Source organism: Bos javanicus, chromosome 16 (genome assembly GCF_032452875.1).
Source record: "Bos javanicus breed banteng chromosome 16, ARS-OSU_banteng_1.0, whole genome shotgun sequence".
NCBI lineage: Eukaryota > Metazoa > Chordata > Mammalia > Artiodactyla > Bovidae > Bos > Bos javanicus.
In genome coordinates, this window is record NC_083883.1 from 80577356 (window position 1) to 80601796 (window position 24441).

Sequence of the window (24441 nt, forward strand, 5' to 3'; positions counted from 1 at the left end):
GTACCGCACGTGACGCGCGCAGACGTGACGTCATCACGGCGCGCGGCCGCGGGCGCGGCGCCGGAGCCTCCGGGTCCGGGCGGCGGCGCTTGGGCACCTCCCCGGCCGTCCGCTCGCCCCGCGCCCGCTCGGCGGGCCGGAGCACAGGTGAGTGGCCCGGGGGCGGCATCCGGCGCCCTCACCCGCCGTCGTCCCCTCAGGGCGGGCGGGGGCCTCCCGGCGTCGAGCGCCGCGACCTCCGTCTGCAGGCTGTCGGGGAGCGGGGCGCCGCTGTTGTCGCCCGCCGGGAGGCGGCCCCTCCAGCGGGGAGCTCGAGGGGGCCCCGGACCAGGTGCCCTGGGGCGGAGCGCGGCCGGGGACCCCGGGAGGGGGCAGCCGCACGCTGGGGCCGTGTCTGTCTGACAGGCAGAGCCGGCTCCGACCCGCCGCCCCAAGGTCCTCACCGTATAGCGGCGTCCGTGCGGGCCTTTCTCAGTCTCCAGAGTTGAAACGAAGTTGACGGAAGGAAAGTCTTTCTGGAGATCATCTTATGCCTGCATGAGCCACCTCTTTTTCTGTAAAATGGATCCTGTAGAGTGATTGGAGCGCTTAAAGAATAGTATGCTACCTATAAACAGGAGTAGATGAGAATTTAGGGTCTCGTTTTCCCTTTTCGTATAAAACTATGGTTGTGAGTTGTGGATTTTTGAAAAGCACAGTTTGATTTAATTTTCTTGGATCCTTACAGATTCCACATACGACAGACTCTTAGTAACCTTCCAATTTCATTTCCCAGAAATTGTCCTTGAAGCAAATAAACAAAAATAAAATAATAATAACTGAAGCTTGTCAAAAATCAAGAAATTACTTCTATTAATTTTTTAACGTGTAGCCTGTTGTTGAGTTCATTTAATTCATGCGTACAAGTGAACTTTACAAGTGACTGGCTGTGGCCATAAAATTAGTAGTAGAGTTTTGATAGGTTTTCTATTCCAGTAATTCTCTCGTAGTATAGAAGAATTACTACAAATATTAATTTGTTAATATTGATGAATGAATATTACTCTTAATAATTAGAGTAGGGAGACCTTTCTGTAGAACTTCAGTAGCTTAAGCTTGCATGGTGTCCATTATTCAGTGTAGGTGTTGGATCCTCTGGAGAGGGATAATGGCATCCCACTCCAGTATTCTTGCCTGGAGAATCCCCATGGACAGAGGATCATGGTGGACTACAGTCCATAAGGTCACAAAGTGTCGGACATGACTGGAGTGACTTAGCATGCAGGCATGCATTGGGTCCTCGTTTGAAGTTTCATTTTAAGAAGAAACCCAAATATAGTTGGAAGTCATCATAAATAATTGGGTGTTTCTTTAGAAAAAGTTTATTGTCACTGATACTGGCCTTTTGCTCTACGTTGAAGGCACAGTTCCTTTCTTGCATTCTGTTAATGAACATTTATTATACACTTGCTAGGAGAGAAAATACATATATAAAACTGGGTCCCCACCCTCTATAAATATTCAGCTACTTAATTTCCTTTAGGTATTAAAAATAGTGACATCACGCCTTTAAGAAATTGTATCTTCTGATTTTTACCATGAGAGAGAGCAGCCTCGTGAAGATAGGTGAGAAAGGAATAGTTTCTTTCTACTTACAGCAGAGTGTTGACAATCCTTTCAGGTGGTTTGGGCACTCCATGACAAGGGGAATTCAGAGGGAGGAGAGATGAGATTTGCTCAGGGGGATTAGTGGCTGGCTTGTGTTGGTAATGCCAGGAAGGGAGTGTGCTCTGCTTGTGGATGTTTGAGTCTGATGGCGCCGCCTTCATTTGTAAAGCTAACTGAATATGTTTAGTGTCCCCAGGCTTTCATATATGCTCATTGGTTTTGTTTCTTGTACTTACAGAATCCAAGGATCCCTTTCATTCTCTCTCCATATTGCTTGATGAGAGGCATTATGGCTCCCAAAGACATAATGACAAATACTCATGCTAAATCCATCCTCAACTCCATGAACTCCCTCAGGAAGAGCAACACCCTCTGTGATGTGACACTGAGAGTGGAGCAGAAGGACTTCCCCGCCCACCGGATCGTGCTGGCTGCCTGCAGTGATTACTTCTGCGCCATGTTCACCAGTGAGGTACGTGGCGAACCATCTCCTCACAAGTGGAGCCCACACACGTCACCTTGTAGGCATCTCATTTCACTGATGAGACAGTGGAAGTTCTATATAATTGTGAATCTCTGTAGTCTGGTGTTCAGCGGCAGACTGTGGATACTATCTGCCATTTGCATGTTAGTTTTCTCATTTCAGAATGAGGAATAGCAGTAGGACACATTCTCGTGGTTATTGTGACAATTACCTGAGAAACTTACACGTGACGTGCTTAGAGCAACGTCCAACGTGTAGCAAACACAGGTGTCAGCTACTGGGTTTTCCTTACCAGTGTTTTATTCGTTTTCCTATTTTCTTTCTTCTAAAGTTTAACATTTTAAAGAGTACAGGGGAAGAGGGAGGAGGGAAGCAAAGAGGAAGAGCAGTCTTCTTCCTTCTCCCAGGGGAGCGTTAGTGCAGCCACAGGTGGGTGGCAGAGGACTGATGCCTGGCTGTGTGGGCACACGAAACATCGCCAGAAAGATGCCAACTTGGGAGCACAAGCCCTTAACCAGGGAATTAGGGACAGGCTGGCCTGGCAAGAAAAAAGGTGGTGCTCGCACAGTGTTAGGAAACAGGCTGCCGCAGTGGTTGCCTGGCAAGACACCCAGCGTGTGGAGGAGCTGCTGAGCCACGAGGGACGCGAAGAGCTAGCAGAGGACAGCGCTCTCAGCTTCCAGGACTGCAAGTCTGATGTTTTATTTTAAATAAATTGTCTCGATTATGTCATCTATCAGTACTTGTACGTAAGCCTGACATACCTCGTCATGGTGATCATGTCGTGATGACAACAGTCGCCGGCTGGGGCCAGATGCTGTGTTAGACGATTGCCTGTCCCACTCACCCCAGGGGCGGCTGCTACCATCTCACTCTACACGTGAGGAAGTAAGGTCTCAGGTACGAAATGCCTTACAGCTTGTGAGTGGTAGAGAGGATTTAATCCTAAGTTAACTTGGTTTGCCATTCCCTTCTCCAGAAACTTAACTTGATTCTAACTTTGATGTTTGCATCATAAAGCCAGAGTCGTATGTGATGCTGAGCCGGTGCTCAGCCCGTGGCTGGCAGGGAGAATGTGGAAGCCTGACATTTGCCCCAGTGGACCCTGTGTGAGGTGCCCTTGCAGATGCGGTCCTGTACTGCCCCCCACAGTGTCTGCCGGTGAGCACCAGAGCACTGGTGTTCAACTGGGCCAGGACAGTGTCACCCGGCTGCCAGCAGGAAACACGGAGGACTCGTCACACGGTGTGCGTCCTGGCTTCACTCTTTCTCTGCACATCTGAAAAAGAACTCCCTTTTCATTTTTTTCTCACCAGGATTTTGTAGTCTTCCTTTAAAAACTGACATCAGGCAAGAGAATGGTGAATGGTTCGCGTCTTTCTCAACTGAAGTGTAATTGACCTGCAGTACTGCGTTTGAGGTCACAGCGTGGTAATCCGATACAACATAAGATGATCACAAGTCTAGTTACCGTCTGTCCCTCTTCAGAGTTATTTCAGTATTACCGACTGACTCCCCACCCTGTGCGTTTCATCCCTGGGACTCATTTATTGTGGAATTGGAATTTCGTTCCTCTTAATTTCACTTTGTCCCTCATCTGTCTCACTCTGTCTGACTTACCTAAGTTAGTATTAAGTGTGGTAACCTCTAGGTCCTTCCATGTTGCTGCAGATGGCATTATTTTTATGACTCTTTATGACTGAGTAATGTTCCCCGTGTGTGTGTGTGTGTCCCCCACACATATACCGCGTCTTCTTCACTCACCCGCTGATGGGCGTTTAGGCTGCTTCCTGTCTTGGCTATTCTAAGCAGTGCTGCTGTGAACACTGGAGTGCATGTGTGTTTTCAAATTAAAGGTTTCGTCTTTTCTGGAAATATGCTCAGGAGCAGTGTTTCTGAATCATGTGGGACTCTTATTTCTAGTCTTTTAAGAATCTCCAGACTGGTCTCTATACCCTTGAATTTGTTTTTAACACTAAATGATTTAAACAGAAGGGTCCAGAGACCTGGATTTTAGGTTCGGTTCTCTTAGAAATTCTGTGTGAACCCTAACGACCATCTAACCTCACTAGGTTGTCTGTAGAACAGAATGATTAAACTTGGTGGTGTCTTCATTCTCTTCCAGCTCTAAATTTCTCCATAAATGCGGTGCCACTGAAATAGCACAGGGTGAGGCAGGAGGCCTGGCTTCAATCTGTCGCTTGTTATTAATAGTGAAGACCTAGGTTAAGTCGTGCTGTTTCTCTGAAGCTCAGACCCTTTGTGTGTTAAATGGCTGTGACATCAGACCTAATAGCCTTACCAGGCTGCTGTGACCATCAGACGAAATAATAAGTGAGAGGCACTCTGCAAAATTGTAAAGCGAGTATTAATGTGAAATACTGCAGTTGCTGTAAGTTCTTAGATAGTAAACTCATTTACATATTTAAACTATTTGGCTAATGGGAATATAGGTTACTGACTAAGAAACTCCTAACATGAATGTACTTATATATTTCTGTTCGTAAATACTTACAGTTAGTAAAATGTTTTTCCAAAATAATGTATTGGTGACATTTTTTGGTTTGGGGGATTTATCTTATTCTTGGCTTTGTTAGAGAATGCTTTTTGATTATTACTCTGGACTGAGAAGGAATCAGAGTTGATAAAGATGTTTAGTTTATAATGGACGTGCACTGGAGTTTTGTAAGTAGTTGAAATTCCTAAACTAAGATCTAGTAAAACTTTCATAAGGTAACCAGTTTTCAGATAGTTACTGTCCTGTGAAGCTGAAGATTCCCACCGTAGACAAACCATTTTCTATGCTTATTTGGCCTCAACTATACTCATAGCCCCAAGGATATAGTCTAGACTGAATGTACTACCAGTAATTCAGTAATCCCCAGAGAGAATCAACCCAGTATTGGAGGAAGTATCAAACAATCCAGCTGTCTTCAGTGCTACAGTGGAACGCCCTCAAGGTGGCCAGCGTGCAGTCTCAGGACAGGTGGGCGGTGCTGGCTCATTCTGAAGGGTCTGCAGCCGGAACTCAGCGAAGTTCATGTTTCATCTGAAAAGCCCATGGACGCTAGTGGCATGCTCATGGAACTTTTGGTTGTATTCCATGTCTGCGTTTGTTTTAATAAGAGAGCAGCATATTAAATTATTCACAAGTAAAATTGATATTCTCAGAAGGTGTCACCTCTGTGTGCTCTTGGGTTGCACATAGCTCCCCCATTTGAAAGGCTGCAAATATATGCTGTATTTCCTTTGCACAAATCAAAATAGACGGCCTTTTTTTGTTAAAGACGTGTATGCAGTTAATATTGTTAGATCCCTTCACGTGCTTGGATGCGAGCCTCTGCCTTAACCTCGTGTAATTGCAACCGCCATGATCGCATGCCCTTTTCACTTTCAGCTCTCAGAGAAGGGGAAACCGTACGTAGATATTCAGGGTTTAACCGCCTCGACCATGGAAATCCTGCTGGACTTTGTGTACACGGAGACCGTGCACGTGACTGTGGAGAATGTCCAGGAGCTGCTGCCCGCAGCCTGCCTGCTCCAGCTGAAAGGTACGGCTGTGGAGGCGTGTGCCCACAGCGGCCCGCGGCGTTCCAGGTCGTGGGAGTGGGGGCACCATGGGCCTCGGGGCTAATGCCCATGGCTGAGAAGCTGAGGTTTTGTCGCAGTGTAGAGGAGCCTCCAGGTGTTCGTCTCTGGCTCTTTAGTAAAGAGAGCACGTGCTTTCTGTTTGTAAAAACATGCAGGAGGGGCTAGTAGAGGCCTTTCCTTCCGTCTTTGTGCACAGCCGTCCTGTGGGGGGCATGAGACACAGTTACAAGTCATGGCCTCCATGAAGGGGTGCTACAGCAGGTGCCTGGGTGGGTGAGGTGGCTGGGGGACCACTCACAGGGGCCCTTTAACCTTCTGAACCATAAAAATGATCTATTAAACATTGAAGTTGACCCACAGAAGTGAAAGTGGAAGGTTTTCACAGCACTGGCGATGGTGCCCCTTCAGGTGCCGACCTGCGCTGACCTCCGGATCTGCTTCTGTTAGCTTCAGCCTTTAGAACACGACCGAAGGAGTGCGAGGCCTTTGCATTAGTGCCCAGCTCTGAATGAATGCTACACTCGGAGCTTTTCAGTTAGAGAAATGGGAGAGTGTTACCAGCCCCTCCTGTCTGTCCTTCTTTGGCGTCTTTCAGTAAGTCCTTGTGTGGAGGAGGGATTAGGTGCGTTGTGCTCAGTGACAGTTGGTTCTGTAGCATGGCGCCCAGGAGTTTTACAGGTGTGTCTGTAACTGTGGCGGTGTCCATTGGCGCCCAGGAGTTTTACAGGCGTGTCTGTAACTGTGGCGGTGTCCATAAACACAGTTCCTTCTGCTGCACTTGCTTTAAGGCTGCAGCACACATTTATAAAGGCCTTGCTGAAGGCTGCAGAGCACGTAAGACAGAAACAGGATTTGCATTCCCAAAGAATGACATTTCTAAACTGATTCTTAGGCATTGAGCCAGGGTCCCTCTGATCCCACTCGGAGAGGTTGTGACCCAGGGACTGAGGCCTGTCCCCCACCAAGTGTCCTCAGGACCCCTGTCTGTGTCTGTCTAGGCGTGAAGCAAGCCTGCTGTGAGTTCTTGGAAAGCCAGCTGGACCCTTCCAACTGCCTGGGCATCCGGGACTTTGCTGAGACTCACAACTGTGTTGACCTGATGCAAGCAGCTGAGGTTTTTAGCCAGAAGCATTTTCCTGAAGTGGTGCAGCATGAAGAGTTCATTCTTCTCAGCCAAGGAGAGGTGGAAAAGCTCATCAAGTGCGATGAGATTCAGGTACCTACCTGCTTGGCATCCGCTCTCTTCAGGACTGGGCCAAAGACCAAAAGGCAAGATGGAGCTACTATGCTTCTATAGCAGGGCTTTTGGTCAGGTGTCCACATTAGCGCTAAGGTTTGAGCACGTGTCCCTGAAGTTATATGCCAAATGTATTTGCATGTTTATGGGAGGGAGTTCACTTCTTCCTCAATGAAATCTGTGGTCCCAGTGGTTAAGAGTCACTATTAAACAGTATGGAATAAGCAGAAATGGGAAGTTAAGTAGATTTTTTAGGGTACGTCTCTTGTTACCCCTTCAGCTCGTTTTGAAACTCGCACTGAGAATGCCTCCCGTGCAGCGCTCACGCCCTGGGTGCTGGGGAGCTGAGAGAGCAAGGCGCAGTCTTGTTTTCAGGGGATTCACAGTGCTGTAGTGGAGACAAACGAAAAGACGCAAGTGCTGACAGAGTGTCGGGAGAATCACGAGCCTGTTCAGAGTAAGGAAGAAGAAAGAAGAGGAAGCTTCTGGGTCTAGATGAGATGGTAGAGGAGGTGGATCAGGAGGACCAAACAGAAGGCTGGAGACCGCAAGCAGGACGCAGTGGTCGGCACCTCTGGGCGTGGCGGGCTCTGCTGGCCGAGTTGGGCGGCGGTGGCGTCCCACCAGCCTGCGCCCCGTGTCCAGGGACACCACCCCGCAGCGGGGAGCTTGGGGGCTGGTGTAGGTGTGTACCTAGACGGGACCCCGAGTGTGCGCAGCAGGGCCATCGTGTTGCTGAGGCCGGCAGCCACCTTGGCAGCCCAGCTCTTCCGTTAGCTTCTGGAAGCACCCAGCAGAGCCTCGTTCTCGGGGAGGAGTCCTTCTGGGGGCTTTGCTTCCCCCGCTGAGGAGACGGCGATCCTCAGGGAGGATCCTCTAGGGAAGCTGAGACTTCCTCTCTCTCTCTCTCACTGTCCTCAGATAACAATGAAAAATGACTGTAGATGACTGGATCCCAGAAGTTCATGGCACCTCAGTATAAACAAGAGGTATTAATATATTGGAAGGAAAGTTTGATCCTCTAAATGCTAGAAAAGGAATTTGTTACTTAAAGAAAGTCTGTAATGTATTTAGTACGCATATTCAGTAAGCTGATTTACTTTGTTAAAACTAGGATTTTCATGTAACAGCAAGTCTTCAGTATGTCTCCTGTCAGCGTTCACCCAGCTTTGTGTTGGCGCCTCTGCCGGGTGACTTTTCTGAGGGAGCTTGACTGGGGCATGTCCACACCCTTGTTTCTGACCCGGTTCACGTGTGCTTCACGTCTGCCTAGGACGCTGCTCCTGCAAGGGCTTTGGGGCCGAGTGTCTGTGACCTGTTCTCGCCTGTGCTCACCTGTGGGGCTCGGGGGAGCTGGGTCCTCGCACGGGACGCCAGACTGGTGGTAGAAGGGGCCCCGCAGACGTAAGCTTCACTGCGAACAATCACAAAGTAACCAACTCCTGGCTCATTTATCAAGTATTTATTGAGTTCTTCCTGTGTGCCCAGAGCAGTTCTGGGCTGGGGATCCGGTTATGGACAAGATGGACCAAAAGCCTTGTACCCTGGGGTTTCCATTCTCACGGTACCATTCTTGGCATTTTAAAGTGTTATTAATTCTCAGAACCATCTCCAGTTTCCGAGATGAGTCATCACCCACACATGGCTCAAGGGGCAGGACTCGGCCGCCCTCGCCTCCCGACCGTTCTGGCGACCACGGGGCAGGGAGCTGGCTGCCCCTAGTTTGTTTCTGCGTGACCGGATCAGGGAGCCTTCGTTCGAGAGCAGTGGAGACTGTGAATAAAGCTGGCTGGAGCGGGGAGGGCAGGGAGCTAGCCTCTTCAGAAGCCAGGACTAACTCTTCTGTACCATCTTCCTCAAGTATCTGGCAAGAATGGCCTTTGCTTTTTTCAGCAAATGACATTTTTTTCTCTTTCATGTGCCAGCCAGAAGCACAGGCCAGATGTCTGACCGTGTTGCTAACTAACGCCGCCTCTGCGCCACGTAAAACAATAGCACCTGAGGCAGCGGGGCGGGTGTCACGTGCGTAAAGCAGCACGGGCTTCAGAGTCGCTCTGGAGTGGCTGTGGGGCAAGTGTTCCTAACCACTCATCTTCAGATTCCTCTCCCATAAAATGCCGAAAATAGTTGTACTCAGTACGTAGGGCTGTTCTAATGTCATAAAAGAATTCTCTGTGAAAACTTATTGCAGAGAAATTTTCTCTGTAGTGAAGCAGTAATGTTGGGGGTTCTCTCGGTTTAGCTGTTTCTCTGCAATGCTTGTTTACTCCGTCTTTACTAAGGTCAAGGATCTCTGCTTATGATGGAAAAACCCCATTTTCAATGGATGTATTTCATTGAAACCTAGAACGTGTCAGAGTCCAGCACTCAGCTGTTCAGAACTCTGAGCCCGTCATCCTTGCCAAAGCCGAAGTTCATTTAAAAAATCACAGCCACTCTTCTGCACCCTCCCCTGCGCCTGGTCCCTCGGCAGCCTGGGCTCGCCTGAGCCCCTGTACGCTCAGTGTGCGAAGCCTGTCAGCTCTGCCATTGTCTCCGCCTCGCCGCCTTCTGCCTGTTGGGCCCAGGGTAGCCCCGTCTGGGCTCCCAGCACGCAGCCCTTCTAAACCATCCTCCGTGGTTGTCAGAGTAACTTTATGAAACATCAGTGTGGTCCCGTCACTTACCTGCTAGACGCCTTTTCACGGTTTGGAGAAAAATCCAGTCTTCTGGGTCAGGGTTTGCTTCTCCAGCTTGACCTTTTCCGTCGCCTCCCTCGCTCATCCCGCCACACCAGGCTCTGTCGTTTCCCAGGCTGTCCAGTAGAATGTTCTGTGAAAATGGGAAGGCCCTGTGTCCGTGCTGGCCAGTTCACTGACCCCAAGCACTGGCGGCCTTGAGCACTTGTAAAGTGCGGCCCGTGGGACTGAGAAGCTGAGTTTGTTTTCCCTAGCTGCACCGCGTGGCTTGCAGGATCCCAGTTCCCAGACCAGGGATCGAACCAGCTCCCGGCCGCTGAAGCGCCGTCCCAACCACTGGACCGCCAGGGGATTCCTGAAGCGGGATGTTTCGTTTTAGCTCCGCGTGAATTGATGTAGACGCCAGAGCACGCAGGGCTCGTGCCTGCGGTTTTGGACAGTGTGGTTGTAGGGCTTCTGCAGGCGCTTCCTATCTGCCAAGGCTAACTGCTGCCCCTCCGCCAGGTGGAAACCTACGGCTCCTACAGGAAGGCCTTCCCTGTCCCGCCAGTCTGCGTAAAGAAATCTCAAGTTCAAGTCAGTCTGTCTCCAGCCCCTGGACTTTTCCCGTTTGATACATAATAACAAAGTGGGATTGTTTGTTTTTCTGACTTAAGTTATCTCCCCACTTTAAGAGGAAGGTTCGTGTCTGATTTGTCCCTCCAGAACAGTTCTTGGCACTTAGTAGGTGTTAGGTAAATCCATCAAATGAATGAACGTTCGGAAGCATTTTCTGTCCTTTCAGTTCTTGGGAGAAGTCCCCAGAACGGCTCCTCTCTCTGGGCACTGTCACACTCTGAGAGGACCTCAGGACAGGCAGATTCCGGGGCCTGGTCCTCGGGTGTCGGTCTTGTGAGTCCCGGTGCTCACTGTACCGAGTGCTTGTCCAGGGACAAGGTTTCATATCCCGCCTGTCACATGTGGCTCAGACCTCAGTCCCCCAAAAGATTAATTCTATGTATCGTCTCAGATCGCACGGCACTGTGCAGCGTGGTCGCTCAGGTGCTCATTGATGATGCTTTGCAGACTCCGCGTTCCTTGCGTTGTTTGAAGGGAAGTTCCTGCTCGCAGGCCTGGCTGAGGAGTTGGGGAGCAAGGCTGGACGTCCTTAAACAGCACTGTGAATAAATGTGTCCTGAGAGCCAGCTTTGAATAGAGCAGCAGCTTCCCCTTTTGCCTACTAAAGTTTCAGAAATGACCGGAAAAAATTTAGGAATGGAGAAAATTCTGAATTAAAAGCTGATTTGTGACTGATGGTCTATTAAGTACCCTCTCTCTTAGGTGTTTTTCACCCAATCTGACTATAACTCTTCTCATGATCTTAGCAAGTTGTGTCTGAAACGATTGTTTCCCCAAGAGCCTGGCTCTTTCTGGGAGATGGGAGTGACTGGGGGGAGGGGAACGGAAGATGGCTCCAGAGCTCCCCCACAACGTGTCCCGCGCCTGCAGGTGGATTCTGAAGAGCCGGTCTTCGAGGCTGTGATCAGCTGGGTGAAGCACGCCAAGAAGGAGCGGGAGGGGTCCTTGCCGGACCTGCTGCAGTATGTCCGGATGCCCCTGCTGACCCCCCGCTACATCACAGACGTCATAGACACTGAGGTGAGTCGCCAGGACGGGCGTCTCTGCAGCTTCACGTCCTGCACCCAGAACTGGTTCCCCTAGAGGCAAAGCACCCCCGGAGCCTGTCCCGGTCTGCCCGGGACGTGCACAGTGCAGGGTCTGCAGGCGGTCACCGGGCAAGTCGGGCTCCCAGCAGAAACGAGAATCTGTGGCTTCATTTAATTTTGCTCTTTGTTGTCCTTTTGTTTTGCAAGCCCCTCATTATTTTGCATAGCAGTACTGGATGATGTTTTGTCCCTTTCTCCATTTAAAAAATTATTCCAAAAAAAATTTGTTCCATGAGAGGGGACATAGGTAAACCTATGACTGATTCATGTAAAGCAGTTATCTTTCAATTAAAAATAAATTTTAAAAAATGCAAGGCAAAAAAGAGCAAAAAAAAAAAAAAATTTGTTTCAAATTGCTTTGGAAAAGACACTTCCCTTGTCAAGTCTCTCTATTTTTGACTCTGGAAAGGTCAGCTTGAAAGCAGTGTGATGTTTCACATCAGCTTGGCTCCTGTCGTGTTTGTTTACAAGCATTTCTTCAGCCTCAGTTCCCTGTGGGGCGTTTCCTGACTTTCTCCAGGAGCCACCGGGACCACCCTGGAGACCACCAATCTGTAAAGCGTGGGTGAGGCTGGCCCAGCCCGTCTCTGAAAGTTCATCACAGACACGCCTCTCCAGTCGTTGGCATCAGGGGGCTTGCCAGCTGCTTAGTGTCATCTCTCAAACTCGGTCTCGTTTGTGTAACTTCTTCCTATGGTCCATTCACGTACCCTCACCTACCTTTGAACCATGTGACGTCTATTCAAAACAAACCTTTTTAAACTCATTTCCGGAAGCCCACGGCCTCAGCCCTGCCGGCAGCCCTGCTGAGGCCCCCGCGCTCACTCTCCTCCCGCTGTTGCAGCCTTTCATCCGCTGCAGCTTGCAGTGCAGGGACCTCGTTGACGAAGCCAAGAAGTTTCACCTGAGACCTGAGCTGCGCACTCAGATGCAGGGGCCCCGGACGCGGGCGCGGCTGGGTAAGCTGGCGTCTCGTGTTCGCTGTGCCATCTGGAGCAAGGCCCTCTGCCACCCTGACCTTGAGTTCCTAGAAACCAAGGGCATCGTCCCTTCTAGTTCATGTGGCTGTTGGGAGGGTAAGAGGAGATACGGGGGGAAAGCACTTTACAAATGTCAAGTGTTAGGCAGTGTAAGTCCCAGCTGTATTTCAGCGTATTGGGGGCGTGTGGGTTAGAGCTCTCTCAGATGCTGTGCAGTCAGTGAACCATCTGCGGCCCTGCGCCTCCCTCCTCTGGGTGGAGAGGAGGCGAGGAGGAAGCCTTGTGGGTGAGGCAGGGGTCCGGGAGGTCGGAGGCGGTGCTGTGCAGCGGGCGAGGGCCCGGAGCTGAGCCAGACGGCGGTGCTCACCCGCGATTACCACTCACCGGGGCTGTGAACTTTGGCAGGAAACTTAACCCCTCTGGGTCCATCGCCGCATCTGTGAAACAAGGGTCCTCACAGCTCCAGCCTTGCAGGTTGCTGTGAAAGGGAGTGCGTGCCGCCTCCGGAGGCTGTCACCTCAGTGGACAGGCCTGGGCTCAGGTCCCGGCAGCCGCTGGCTGGCCTCCACTGGCCTGAGCTGACGCCTCGGCCTCTGAAACGAGGCCAGATGAGACCGTGCGTGGAAGATGCCTGGTGCTCCACCTGGTGCGCGGTCTGTGCTCACGTGTGCCCTTGATTCCCGCTCGCTGTCCCAGGAGCCTAAGCGTTTGGCAGCTTATAAATTACTCTGTGTACATGAGGTGGTGTTTTGTTGTTATTATTTCCTGTTTTTACTCTTATCTGACTGTGGCCTCATGCGTGCTGGGTGTTAATTGATAATTAAGCCTTTCATTCATAGATATAAGTAGAGTGATTTATCTCATTCTAATGGCAGAATTAATAGGTCTATAGAAATTTTAGAAACAAAGAGAAGCAAAAAAGTAAACGAGTCATCTGTGATTCCACCACGCAGAGATGCTGCTTTTTGTTGTTTTGTTTTTAAAGGGATGCCGTTCTGTTGATCCCTGGGAGATGACAAAATGTGGCTTGTGTCTCATGTTGTATACAGAGATTTATAATCAGCATGAGAAACATGGAAAAAATATAAAAAGAAAATTTTTGAAAAAGATTGAAGGACTGAGTGAAAAATCATGAGAATATTAGAAGAAATTATAGGAAAATATCTGTATTCTGGGTGGCCTTTTTTTCTATTTTGATAAATACACACAACGTAAAATTCACCGTCTTTCCATCTTGGATACATTTCAGTGTTAAATACGGTCATACAGCTCCCACGTCCAGAACCGTTTTCATCTTGCAGAACTAACGCTCTGTATCCATGAGACAGCAGCCTCCCTTCCCTCTGTCCCCTTTTAACTAAAATAGGAAAACTTAGAGCCCTTCATGGTTACTTGACTGCATCAGGTTTGTTTTTTTTGTTTTTTTTAATTGATGGCAAAAGGCAAAGACATGGACTGGTGGACTGGGAGAAAATACACTCGATACATACGACAAAAGGTTAGTATTTCTACTCTAAAAAGAACCCTGCGTGGCAACAAGAAAAAGAGCAGTGACCTTGTAGAACGGGGGAGCAGTGACCTCGTAGAACGGGGGAGCAGTGACCTCGTAGAACGGGGGAGCAGTGACCTCGTAGAACGGGGGAGCAGTGACCTCGTAGAACAGGGGAGCAGTGACCTTGTAGAACGGGGCACAGGAGCAAACAGGCAGCGCCCAGAGCACCCTGTGAGAGGGAATGCTGGGCGCCCGAAAGGTGCTTCACCCGGAGGTCTGGACGAGGTGCACACCCTGTGTCCCACCTCGGGAGTGTCCTGTGAAGCAGTGTACAGTATAGACGTAAGCACGTAAGAGTCCAGACACAGACATGAGAATGTTTACCGCAAATTGCTGATATGGAGAAAGAAAGTGAGTACAGCCTGCACGCCAAGTAAAGGGGAGGGGCTGGTTGAATTCTAGCACGGCTGTACTGTGTGACGTCAGGAAACTTAAAAGGCGTTGAGTCGGATTCACGGACTTAATTGTGTACACTGAGTAGGGGGAGAGGAAGCAGCAAGACTTCCGGGCGTGTGTGTTTACCTGAGCACAGAAAAGGGTGTGTATACAGGATAAGCACTAACCTCTTAATAAAGTGAGAGCGCAGGGGGATATTAACTACTAAGGCTTTGTTTCCATGCCTCTGTGTTATTACCATACGCTTGTGGTTACACAGAAAATAACAAATAAGTATTCTCTAAATACCAGCTGAGCCAGTGAGGTGGTGCCAGGAACCTGGCGCTCGGAGACAGGACATTCTCCTTGATTTGGTTCCTGCTCCCAGCTCCGTCACTTACTCTAGTAACTCACTGTCTGAACCCGGACAAGTCCTTCAGCGCCTCTGGATTACCACCAGCTGCACGTCAGAGGAGTTAAGTCAGTCACTAGAGTTCTTTCCAATACAGAAGATATGTTTCCTTTTTGTAGAGCCAAAAGCGCCCCAGCCAGTTCATAATTGCTCGTTAAGTGGCGCTACAGTGACACTCCGTGTGAACCAGCCCAGAGGTGGTTTAGAGGTCAGTTCCTGACCTTGTTTGAACAGGCAGCAGAAAACCTCTGTGGCTTAAAGAACTTGCTTGTTGTCCTGCCCTGGAGGGGTAAGAATGTGATTCTGCACGCCCGCATGGTGCTGAGGTCCTTTTTTCAGAAGTTCTAGGAAGGAAATAATGAAAATATTCCCAGCTGGGTTCTTAATTTAGCATCTCTGTGTTTCCACCTTAGCATGAACCGTGCCAGCCGTCCTGTGCTCTGCCGGCCCCTTCGGGAGGCTGCTGAGCCAGTTACCAGGACGATGGCCCTTCTGCACACAGCACAGGGCAGTGAAATGCACAGGAGTGAGCGCAGCATGCCCCATCCTACACGTGGGGTTCTGTTTTCCTTACTACCCTTACCTCTTACTCTCACCAGAGATGTAATGCCAATTGCAGCTCCTGCCTTGTCACTGGCTCCTTTCCTGTGCAGGTGGAAATGCAGGTCCCGAACGCGTCCTTGGCGTTCCTGCCGCCTGTCTGCTCTTCCCTCCAGCAACGCACCCCAGGGCATGGGCGTTCCCCCAAAAACAGCGGTGACCAGGCACTGCTGGGAGGCCTCGGTGTCAGCAGTGTGCCTGCACACACAGTTCTCGTCATGTGTCTTAGACACGTTTTCCTCCTCGTAAACGTGGAAGTCCAGCTTGACAGGCCCCCATTGGTTGGCAGAGAACTAACAGGCTTCCTTCTGCTCAGCCGTTTGCCCAGTTCTCCTTCACAGTAGGCAGACTGCTGGAATAATGGTCCCAGTTCAGGGTCCAAAGACAGTGAGACCCTTGGGAATTGTTCTGAGGGAGGAAGACTTCCAGGCACAGTGCAATAGAAGAAATTGAAAAGGCCAGTGTTTTTGACCAAATAAAAATCATGTACCACATTGTAATGGTCAGCTAGGAAAATAAATTCACTACAGCCACAGCAAAGGGTTAAAGTACTTTGTAAAGAACTAAAAAAAAAAAAAAAGCACATAAGACAAAAACACTAGAGACTTGAGTGTATGGTTCACAGCCAGGGAGGGCTGTTAAATATAAGGGGAGAAGTTCAGCCTAACTGCTAATAAAGTCTTATTAGTGATAAATAATACAATAAATACAATTTCTTGCCTATCGAAGTATCAGAGAAAATATGCAGTGCTACAGAAAGTAGAATGGATTGGCACCTTTAAGTGTTGGTGGGAATGTAGTTTGTCTCACCTGTCTTATAGATCAAAAGATTCTTTAAGGTTCACGTTCTTCACGAGGCAGTGCTCTCATTTCCATGTTAAAGAAACGGGGAAATGTCTCATATTCATGGACGTTTATCACAGGATTCTATGTGATTATTTATAATCCAATTAGCAGCTCCTGAAATGCCTAAAATATTAAATCATAAAGGCTTTTGTTAATATCTTGAGAAAATGAAATGGAAACAGGCTGTGCTGTGATGTGTCCCACTTCTGCTGTGTAGACATTCAGAAACAGAACTGGAAGGAGACAGTCTTATGTTTTGGGGTCTTTGTGGAATTACAGATAAAGTTTTTTCATAATGCTTTTATTTTCAAGCTTTTTAACAGTGAAAATGTGCTTTATATATTACATGTTTTATAATCACAAGACGTAAAACTTTTTAATCTTTTTAACCAAAGGGCGGGTCATATGCAAGTAAGGGCGACAGACATACCTGCTCTTGCTTTTTAAACTTTTTAAAAGGAAATCATCTTTGTGATAGAAAAAGCTACACAGGCTAAACAGACATCAGTATTGCCTAAAATTACGTTTTCAGTGTTAAAACACTGGCCTTCTTACCCTTATCAAAAGTTCTGTTGGCACTGACATGAACTCCAGCTGCAGTGGGAAGTGAATCAGTTCACTCACTTGGCAGACAGGCTTCCAGCACGGAGGCTCTTTCAGGGACGGTAATGGGCAGAGAGGCTCGGGGGCTGGTGGTCTTGGCGCCCGGGTGCTCAGAGTCCTGAGCTGCCGAGCGACCCCACGCTCACCCTGTCCTCTGTGAGCCGGGGCCAGCCGGAGCCTGCACCAAAAGCCTTCCTGCCAGTCAGCTGGTCCTCTGGGTGTGCACATCACAGCTTGACTCAGTGGAGTTTGCTTTACCGTGTGGTGGAGTTTGCTTTGCTGTGTGAAGCATAGGAAACCCCTCAGCTGTGGGTGTTTTCGCTCAGCTGCCCCTCCGGGGTCATCATGGCCTCCCCACCCATGCGCACGTCAGAGGGAGAGAATTGCTGGGGGGAGAAGGGCGTAAATGGGAGAAAGCACTGCCAAGGAAAACCCTGGCCCCCCAGTTGGAGGAGCTTAAACATAAAATCAGTGTCTTGCGAAAGGACCCTGTGTTCAAATGCTTTGTTTGCGAAAAGGAAGTGACTGCTCACCTTGGAGTAGGGCCTACCTACTTTACTTGGCAAGTACACAGAGAGGTGCCCTCTCATAAGAGGAGGTTAAAATCCGTGGCTTTTGTGTGGGTTATTAAGGAAAACAGAAAACATATACAAAAGCAGAATAATCAAAGAATTCCCCCATACCTGTCACCCAGTTTCAACAGTTACTGACCTGTAGCCTATGTATTCTGAAGCAAATCCCAGACAGGATAAAATTCCATCCATATTATATTATGCTTTTGTGTGTGTCTCTGAAAGATGAAACATACAACCGATTGTTTACCTTCGTGAGATTTAAGTACACGTTCACATTTCCGCAGTTTTCCCGTAATTTACTTTTCTTTGTTTTTGAACACTTCAGCTGCTCCAGTCAGGATCCAGACAAGGCTCACATGTTGCACTGGGTTCATAGCTCTCTCTAGTCTCTATAAAATCCACAGGCTTTTCACTCCTGCTTTGGTTTTCCTTTGCAGTTTATTTGTTGAATTTCCCATGATCTAGATTTTATTGGCTACATCCCAGCAGTCTTATTTAACACGTTTTCTGTTCCCCGTGTCTCCTGTAAACTGGTGGTTAAACTAGACTTGATCAGTCTTGATAAAATTTAAGATTGAGCTTCAGTTTTGTGGCACAGGCTCTCCACAGGCGATGGTGGCACTCTTCCTGCTGAGCGGTTTGTGTCGTTCCCCTGCCGGTCGTGGCAGCCGTGACTTCCCTGGGGGCTTGTCTGTGTTTCCTGTCAGTTTAAAGGTACTCCGCTTGGTCTTTCCAGTCCAGGTCAGCTAAATGCCCCAGCTAACTTCTCTACAGTAGAGCAGCTACACAGGGAGTTTTCTCAAAAGAAATAATATTGGAATATTATCCAGAGAAGTCCCTAGGGGAAAGGGGAAGACACAGAAGCTATCAAAATGCCTCATTTGGTAAGATAGTAGAGAAAAAGACTCCCTTTAAAAGTCTAGCCTTATGGTCGGTTACCTGGCAGTTTTGATGAATTAACAGGACATGTGGTCATGGAGTTGGCTAATTTGGAAAAATTAAGGTCATGGAAAAGATTTTTAAATTTATTATTTGGTTCCTAAGCCACATCTCTCAAATTTTGGGAGCCAAGGTTAGGAGAACATTCTTTGCCATCACAAAGAATTCCTGTTTTGAATTTTACAGGGTGAGAGAGGCAGGGAGCTCCTCCAGCCTACCCTTAGAGCCTGTTGTGGGCTCAGCTGGAACCGTATAGATGGGTTGATGAGGCGTAGGGTGTGCTCAGGCTTCTCCCATGCACAGAGGAGCCTCACGGGCCGCAGTCACGGGGTCACGAAGAACCCGAGGCGACTGAGCATGTGCGGCGTGTTCAAGCATGCCTTCTGGGCTTTAATGGAAACTCACGTCGCAGAGATTCGGGTTCTCAGGAAGCAGCAGTTTGCTGCTGGGCAGCTCTGTGGAGGCCTCCCGTCTCGGACGGCTCCTCCTGGCCGCGCGGGGCAAGGCGCCCTAGTGCTGTCTGCACTGCCCCGTCCTTGTGGGCAGTCAGCCGGCAGCGCGGGAAAACGGCCTCTCTCCTCGCTTGTCCTCAGGAGCCAACGAAGTGCTTCTGGTGGTCGGCGGCTTCGGAAGCCAGCAGTCTCCCATCGATGTGGTGGAGAAGTACGACCCCAAGACGCAGGAGTGGAGCTTTTTGCCAGTAAGTTGTGATGGAACCAGGCCCAGGGAAAGAGCTTAAATGTCCGCAGTCCCTGACTCCGGGTGGTAACTAGCCCAGTCCTCAGAGTGGAGAGGCCTGGTCACAGCAGCACGTCCTGACAACAGGCAGTTATAGTAGTCGGTTGTTGACTGACTCAGCTTCAGGAGTACCTTCAGCCCTGTGTGCAGTTACCTTTGGCTGGCCCGCCGCCATTCCCACGCCTTCCCCGGGCCGCCCGAGCGGGTCGCAGGGTGCCTGCCCCTGCCCTGTTAACCTGAGCACGGTGCTCAACTGTGCTGGACTGAGCTGGTGTCTGTGGGACCCAGGGTCTGTGTCTCCTTCGGGGTTTCTGCTTCAGTGCAGTAACTGAGAGACGTGGGGGTCTTTTGGTCATTTCTCATGACCTTCCAGGTCGTTGGGTCCTTGCTCTTAGGGAGCAGTGCACTAGTCTCTTCCTGCTTCACGGAAGGATGTTGGTCTTTAGCGCAGTGCTTATGGAGCGGGAAGGAATCGGATACTGGATAAGGGAAGGACGGTAGATCCTCTGGAAGCCTTAGAGATAGACGTACAGAAGGCACTCATCGGTAAGAGCATCAGTGAGCAAGAGGCTTTCGTCCAGTGGGCAGGCAGCAGATAAACCGCTGCTCAGAGGGCTTCACGGCCGCAGGTGAAGCAGCAAGGTGCGGAGGGAAACCCAGGAAGGACCACAAAGATGGGGCCTGAGACCTGCCTGGCTGAAGTGGCAAAGGCGCCTCTTCTCCCCCGACCCTAGAGCATCACCCGGAAGAGACGCTACGTGGCCTCGGTGTCCCTCCACGACCGGATCTACGTGATCGGCGGCTACGACGGCCGCTCCCGCCTCAGCTCCGTGGAGTGTCTGGACTACACGGCAGACGAGGATGGGGTCTGGTATTCAGTGGCGCCGATGAATGTCCGGCGCGGCCTGGCTGGAGCCACCACCCTGGGAGGTAGGCTGGTGCACAGGGCAACGTGTGCATTTCGGGGTGGCTGGGTCGGGGTTCACACCTCTCTGTGAAGTGCGGAGGCTGCTGGCGGGGTCAGTCACGCCTTTCTGCTTTCAGACACTCCCAGGCGTCTCAGTGGTGGCGTTGGGGCTGGTAACTCAGGTCCCGGCGCGCTGAGAGGCAGCTGGCACCAGTGGTAATTTTGCAAATTCCCATCTAGGGAGTGTTTCTGAAGATTCCATCTTACTCTGTTCTCACGTGTCTTAACTGTGCTGTCCTCTTTAAGAAAGACTTAATTGATTTATCCCTTAAAAAAAAAGTTGTTTTTGGCTCCAGGCATTTGGAAGAGTTGTGGGAGATTTGTAGAGGAGTCGTTAGAAACCTCTCAGTCTCTAACGGCCTGTTACTCCTTCATCCTGAGCAGATATGATCTATGTCTCTGGGGGCTTTGATGGAAGCAGGCGCCACACCAGTATGGAGCGCTATGACCCGAACATTGACCAGTGGAGCATGCTGGGCGACATGCAGACGGCCAGGGAAGGCGCCGGCCTCGTGGTGGCCAGCGGGGTCATCTACTGTCTAGGTGTGCGGGGTCTGGGCAGGGCGGGGGCGGGGCGACTGAGGGCAGCGGCCTCGGCGTGGGGTCCCTTTCACCAGAATTGGCTCATAGACTTCCTCCCCCTAAAAGCCTGGTCTGTCCCAATATAGTTTTCACTCACTGGGATTCTCCTTTCCGTGAGAGCAGAAGACGGTACTGTCAGATTTCTCTCTGGAGCCCTTGAGGGAGAGCTGAAACTAAGAGCATCAGTGAGGCCCTTGAGAAAGGCAGGCCGGGAGTGAACATCAGCACTGACCATTCTTTCTGGAATGGTTCCCGTTCTGTCTTTCAGGAGGATATGACGGCTTGAATATCTTAAACTCAGTTGAGAAGTATGACCCCCATACAGGACACTGGGCTAATGTCACACCAATGGCCACCAAGCGCTCTGGTAAGACCAGGCAGGTCCCGGGGCAGGAGGCGGAGCTGTCAGGCGTTGCCTGGGCAGGGGGCTGCAGGCCTGTCTTACTGGCGACCTAGGAAGTGTGGGTCAGGGCCATTCTCCTCAGTGCCTGTGTCCCCTAAATACAGCGGCATGAGACACAGCCCAGACTCTCACTGGGTTAGTGTGAGAGCAAAGCCTCCTTGCCTTATCTTTTTGCGCCTGAGTCCCTCCCTGCATCCTAGCCTCCAGCCCAGCTCTGTGCAGTGACACGGGCTGCCTGAGGGAGTGTGCACGTGCAGGAGTCAAGGGGGTCTTCCTGAGCCCTCAGGCTGGGGTAGAGGAACAGAGAGCCCAGCCTCCGGGTACCAGATGCTCCAGACCCATCACAACCCCTCTCCTCTCTTTTCCTCTTTTTTCACTCCTTTTCTCATGACAAGGGTTGGGCTCCGAGTTAGTGAAAGCAAGATGACGGCCAGGCAAAGAGGGTTGCAGGTGGGTGGCTGTGCTGGACTAGATCCTCCAGGCTGTCTGGCCCTCGGCCACTCCGGGGCTCACCCAGCCGTCAGTCAGGGTTTTGTTTCTAGGATTCAGATCCTCAGCTCAGCAGCCTTCATCTGCTGTGCCCTTTCCTCCCCAGGTGCAGGGGTAGCCCTGCTGAATGACCATATTTATGTGGTGGGGGGATTCGATGGTACAGCCCACCTTTCATCTGTGGAAGCCTACAACATTCGCACCGACTCCTGGACAACAGTCACGAGCATGACCACCCCGCGGTGCTACGTCGGGGCCACGGTGCTTCGGGGGAGACTTTATGCAATTGCAGGGTGAGGGGTAAATCTGGCATCCAGGGCCGTGTGATCTCATGCACGTGTGCGGTGGAGACAGGGTTTGGTTCCGCAGAGAGAGGGCCCCATGGCAATCTTAATGTGGGGCCATGTGGGAGGGGCCTGGGCGGGGGCATTTGTGGGGCGGGGCTGTGGGCCGGGGCTTTGTGGGGTGGGACCTTGTGGGGAGAGGGCGGGGCGGAGCCTATTGAGACAGGTCCTGGGCGAGGCCTGTGGGGCGGTGGGCGGGGCTTTGCGGGGAGGGGCGGTGGGCGGGGCTTTGCGGGGAGGGGCGGGGGGCGGGGCTTTGCGGGGAGGGGCGGGGGGCGGGGCTTTGCGGGGAGGGGCGGGGGGCGGGGCCGGTGGAGGTGCGCCTTTCTCCCTCACTGCTCGCCCTTCTCCCTCAGCTACGACGGGAACTCCCTGCTGAGCAGCATTGAGTGCTACGACCCCATCATCGACAGCTGGGAGGTCGTGACCTCCATGGGAACTCAGCGCTGCGACGCCGGCGTGTGTGTTCTCCGAGAGAAGTGACTGGGCGAAGAGACAGTTTGCAGAGAACCAAGGGTCCTTTCCAGAATGTCTGTCTCAGTGTGGGGAGGGGATTACAGGCTCAGTGCCGCCGCTCTGATTAAGATTATTTGACACGCCCTGGCGTTGGGGGTGTCCCCGAGGAGGGTGAGCCGCAGACTCGAGGGCGGAGGCCGCACCCTGCGTGGGTATGATCGGCCAGACTCCTCTCTTCCTGGCCGCGGGGGCACTTGTTCCTCACCTTTAACTTAGTGTGCGCTCCAGAGAATATACCTTTAAGTTGTGCCTCGTGTGCTGTGAAGAATTAAGGTGAATATGAACTCCAAGGTGTGGGCAGTATCCAGCCTCGATGGTTGGAAGGGTACCAACTCTCTTGCTTTTCCAAGAATAAATCTCTTTCCTAGTCTACAGGTAACAGGGGCAACACAGTTCAGCTCTGGAGGAAAACGAGGAAAGAGCTCTGTCAAAACCTGGGGGGCCTCAGGAGTTGGGGAACTGGGTGTCCAGTGCAGGACGGGAGCTGGATGCAGTGGGGTGTGAGGGAACCTGCAACACGTGGAAGGCTGAGGGGGCCCTAGACACAGAGCAGCAGAGCCAGCACGTGTTAGCTGAGCAGCAGTGCAGGAAAAGTGTCCCAGACCGAAGTTCCTGTGACTTCACCATTGCCCTGCCTGCCGCCGCGCCTGTATCCCAGGAAGGCTTTCTGCTGAATCAAGGACTGCTTTCTCCGCTGTTGCCGCCCATACTGTTTAGGGGGAGGGGAGGAGCGGGGATGGCAGCCGCCGGATGACTCCCCTCGTTCTTGTGAGGGCACACTTGTGCTAAGGGGTCGTTTTTACTGCTGTGTTTTGTACATGTTGTCTTTTCTTATTAGAACACCCCTTCCCTCCCTTTAGCCTGGATCTTGCTCATCCCAGGACGGAATAATCAATGACAACCGAAATCCATTTGCTAGTTTCAGTCCGCCTGTCCTTCTGAACTCCTTCCAAGGCTCCCCTGTGCTGTGCAGTGACCTTCCTGCTCGGAGAATTGGGAGTGTGGGGACAACATGGTCACCTAAACAAGGATGCACTTTCCCTTTGTTCTGAAATTCCTTTTTTTCCTCTTTCCCTGAGTTGTATTGACCTAAAGTTCATTTTGTTTGTATTTTTTTAAGAAAATATTAAAAAACAAACAAACAATGGTCTCAAATGCCTGTGTTTGTGGCAAACCAGCACCATCTTCCAGACATTTTGGGGGACAAGGCATAGGGACCTGCTGTAGGTCTTGTCTCTTCGACCCGTTCCCTTGTGTGTTTGCCACTAACTCTGCTGTGTCTCTGTTAGACAGCTCAGAGGTCTCCGGAGACTCATCAGCACGAGGTTATCTGAATGGCATATTCATGGCCTCCCCTCACACTTGGACATGACTTGGAAACCACAGGGAACAAAGCGGAGGCAATCTTGGGGTAGTTTTTTACCCGCTTGAATTTTAGGGTTTTAGTTGCCCCAGTCCTTTTCCCATTTCCTTGGGTTTTGTGCCACGTGACACAAATAGCTATGCAGAAGGCTCGCAAAACTGCAAAAACCCTGATATTTCCAGAGCAGAGGCAAGGGGGAGCCAAAGAGGTTCAGGAAAGAGGCCTGCCAGCCTTTCCCTAGCAGATGGATTGTGCTGCTGATTAAACCAAGTTGTGACACTTGTGACTCATTCTCTCAGGGAGGAAGAGGGGAGGCAGAAGAGTGGGGACCAAGAGCCGATGGCCCCAGGCTATCTTCACTGCTGACTTTTGAGTTTCAGACCAATTTCCCAAATAGTTCTGAGAAGAGTGTCATCTAGGTAAAGCTTTCTCTGACTCCCCAGATAGAATTACTCCTAACTGGTGCTTCCAATTTACTTTGTTCCGTGGATTGTCTTTATCAAATGTCCTTGGGTTTGTGTCTGGCTTCCTGTTCAGACTGTGTTCTCCAGTACAGACTGCCTATCATCATAGTATGCTCATATTCTATAATTGTAGAATATTGTAGTATATTCTATAATTGCTTAGCAAAGGTTGACTTAATGAAGGACAAAGAGAAGAAGAAAAACATGCCTACCAGGGTGGTTGGGTAGACGAGACATTCCTCACATGACTTGGCTCCCCTTTCTATTCCGCTTCCCTTGCCACCTCGGGAAGACCGCGCCCGCCACACTACAGCCAGTAAGCTAGACGTCTTAAGACTAACCGGGGAGAA

The 24441-nt window shown here is 50.6% G+C and overlaps 1 protein-coding gene across 2 annotated transcripts; it reads left to right on the top strand.

The window, feature by feature from the left end:
• The first annotated feature begins 8 nt into the window (after positions 1-8).
• Positions 9-23409, top strand: KLHL12 (kelch like family member 12). 2 transcript variants are annotated; one of them, XM_061381762.1, is made up of 12 exons: positions 9-147; positions 1886-2119; positions 5529-5682; positions 6721-6938; positions 11126-11275; positions 12188-12302; positions 18819-18925; positions 19698-19893; positions 20315-20473; positions 20781-20879; positions 21511-21697; positions 22105-23409. In XM_061381762.1, the coding sequence occupies exons 2-12, from the start codon at positions 1925-1927 to the stop codon at positions 22229-22231; spliced, it is 1707 nt and encodes a 568-aa protein (XP_061237746.1). In that variant the 5' UTR covers positions 9-147; positions 1886-1924; the 3' UTR covers positions 22232-23409. The 2 variants fall into 2 exon arrangements, with proteins under 2 accessions (XP_061237746.1, XP_061237745.1); XM_061381761.1 differs by lacking the exon at positions 9-147 and adding an exon at positions 1380-1605.
• The last annotated feature ends 1032 nt before the right edge of the window (positions 23410-24441 follow it).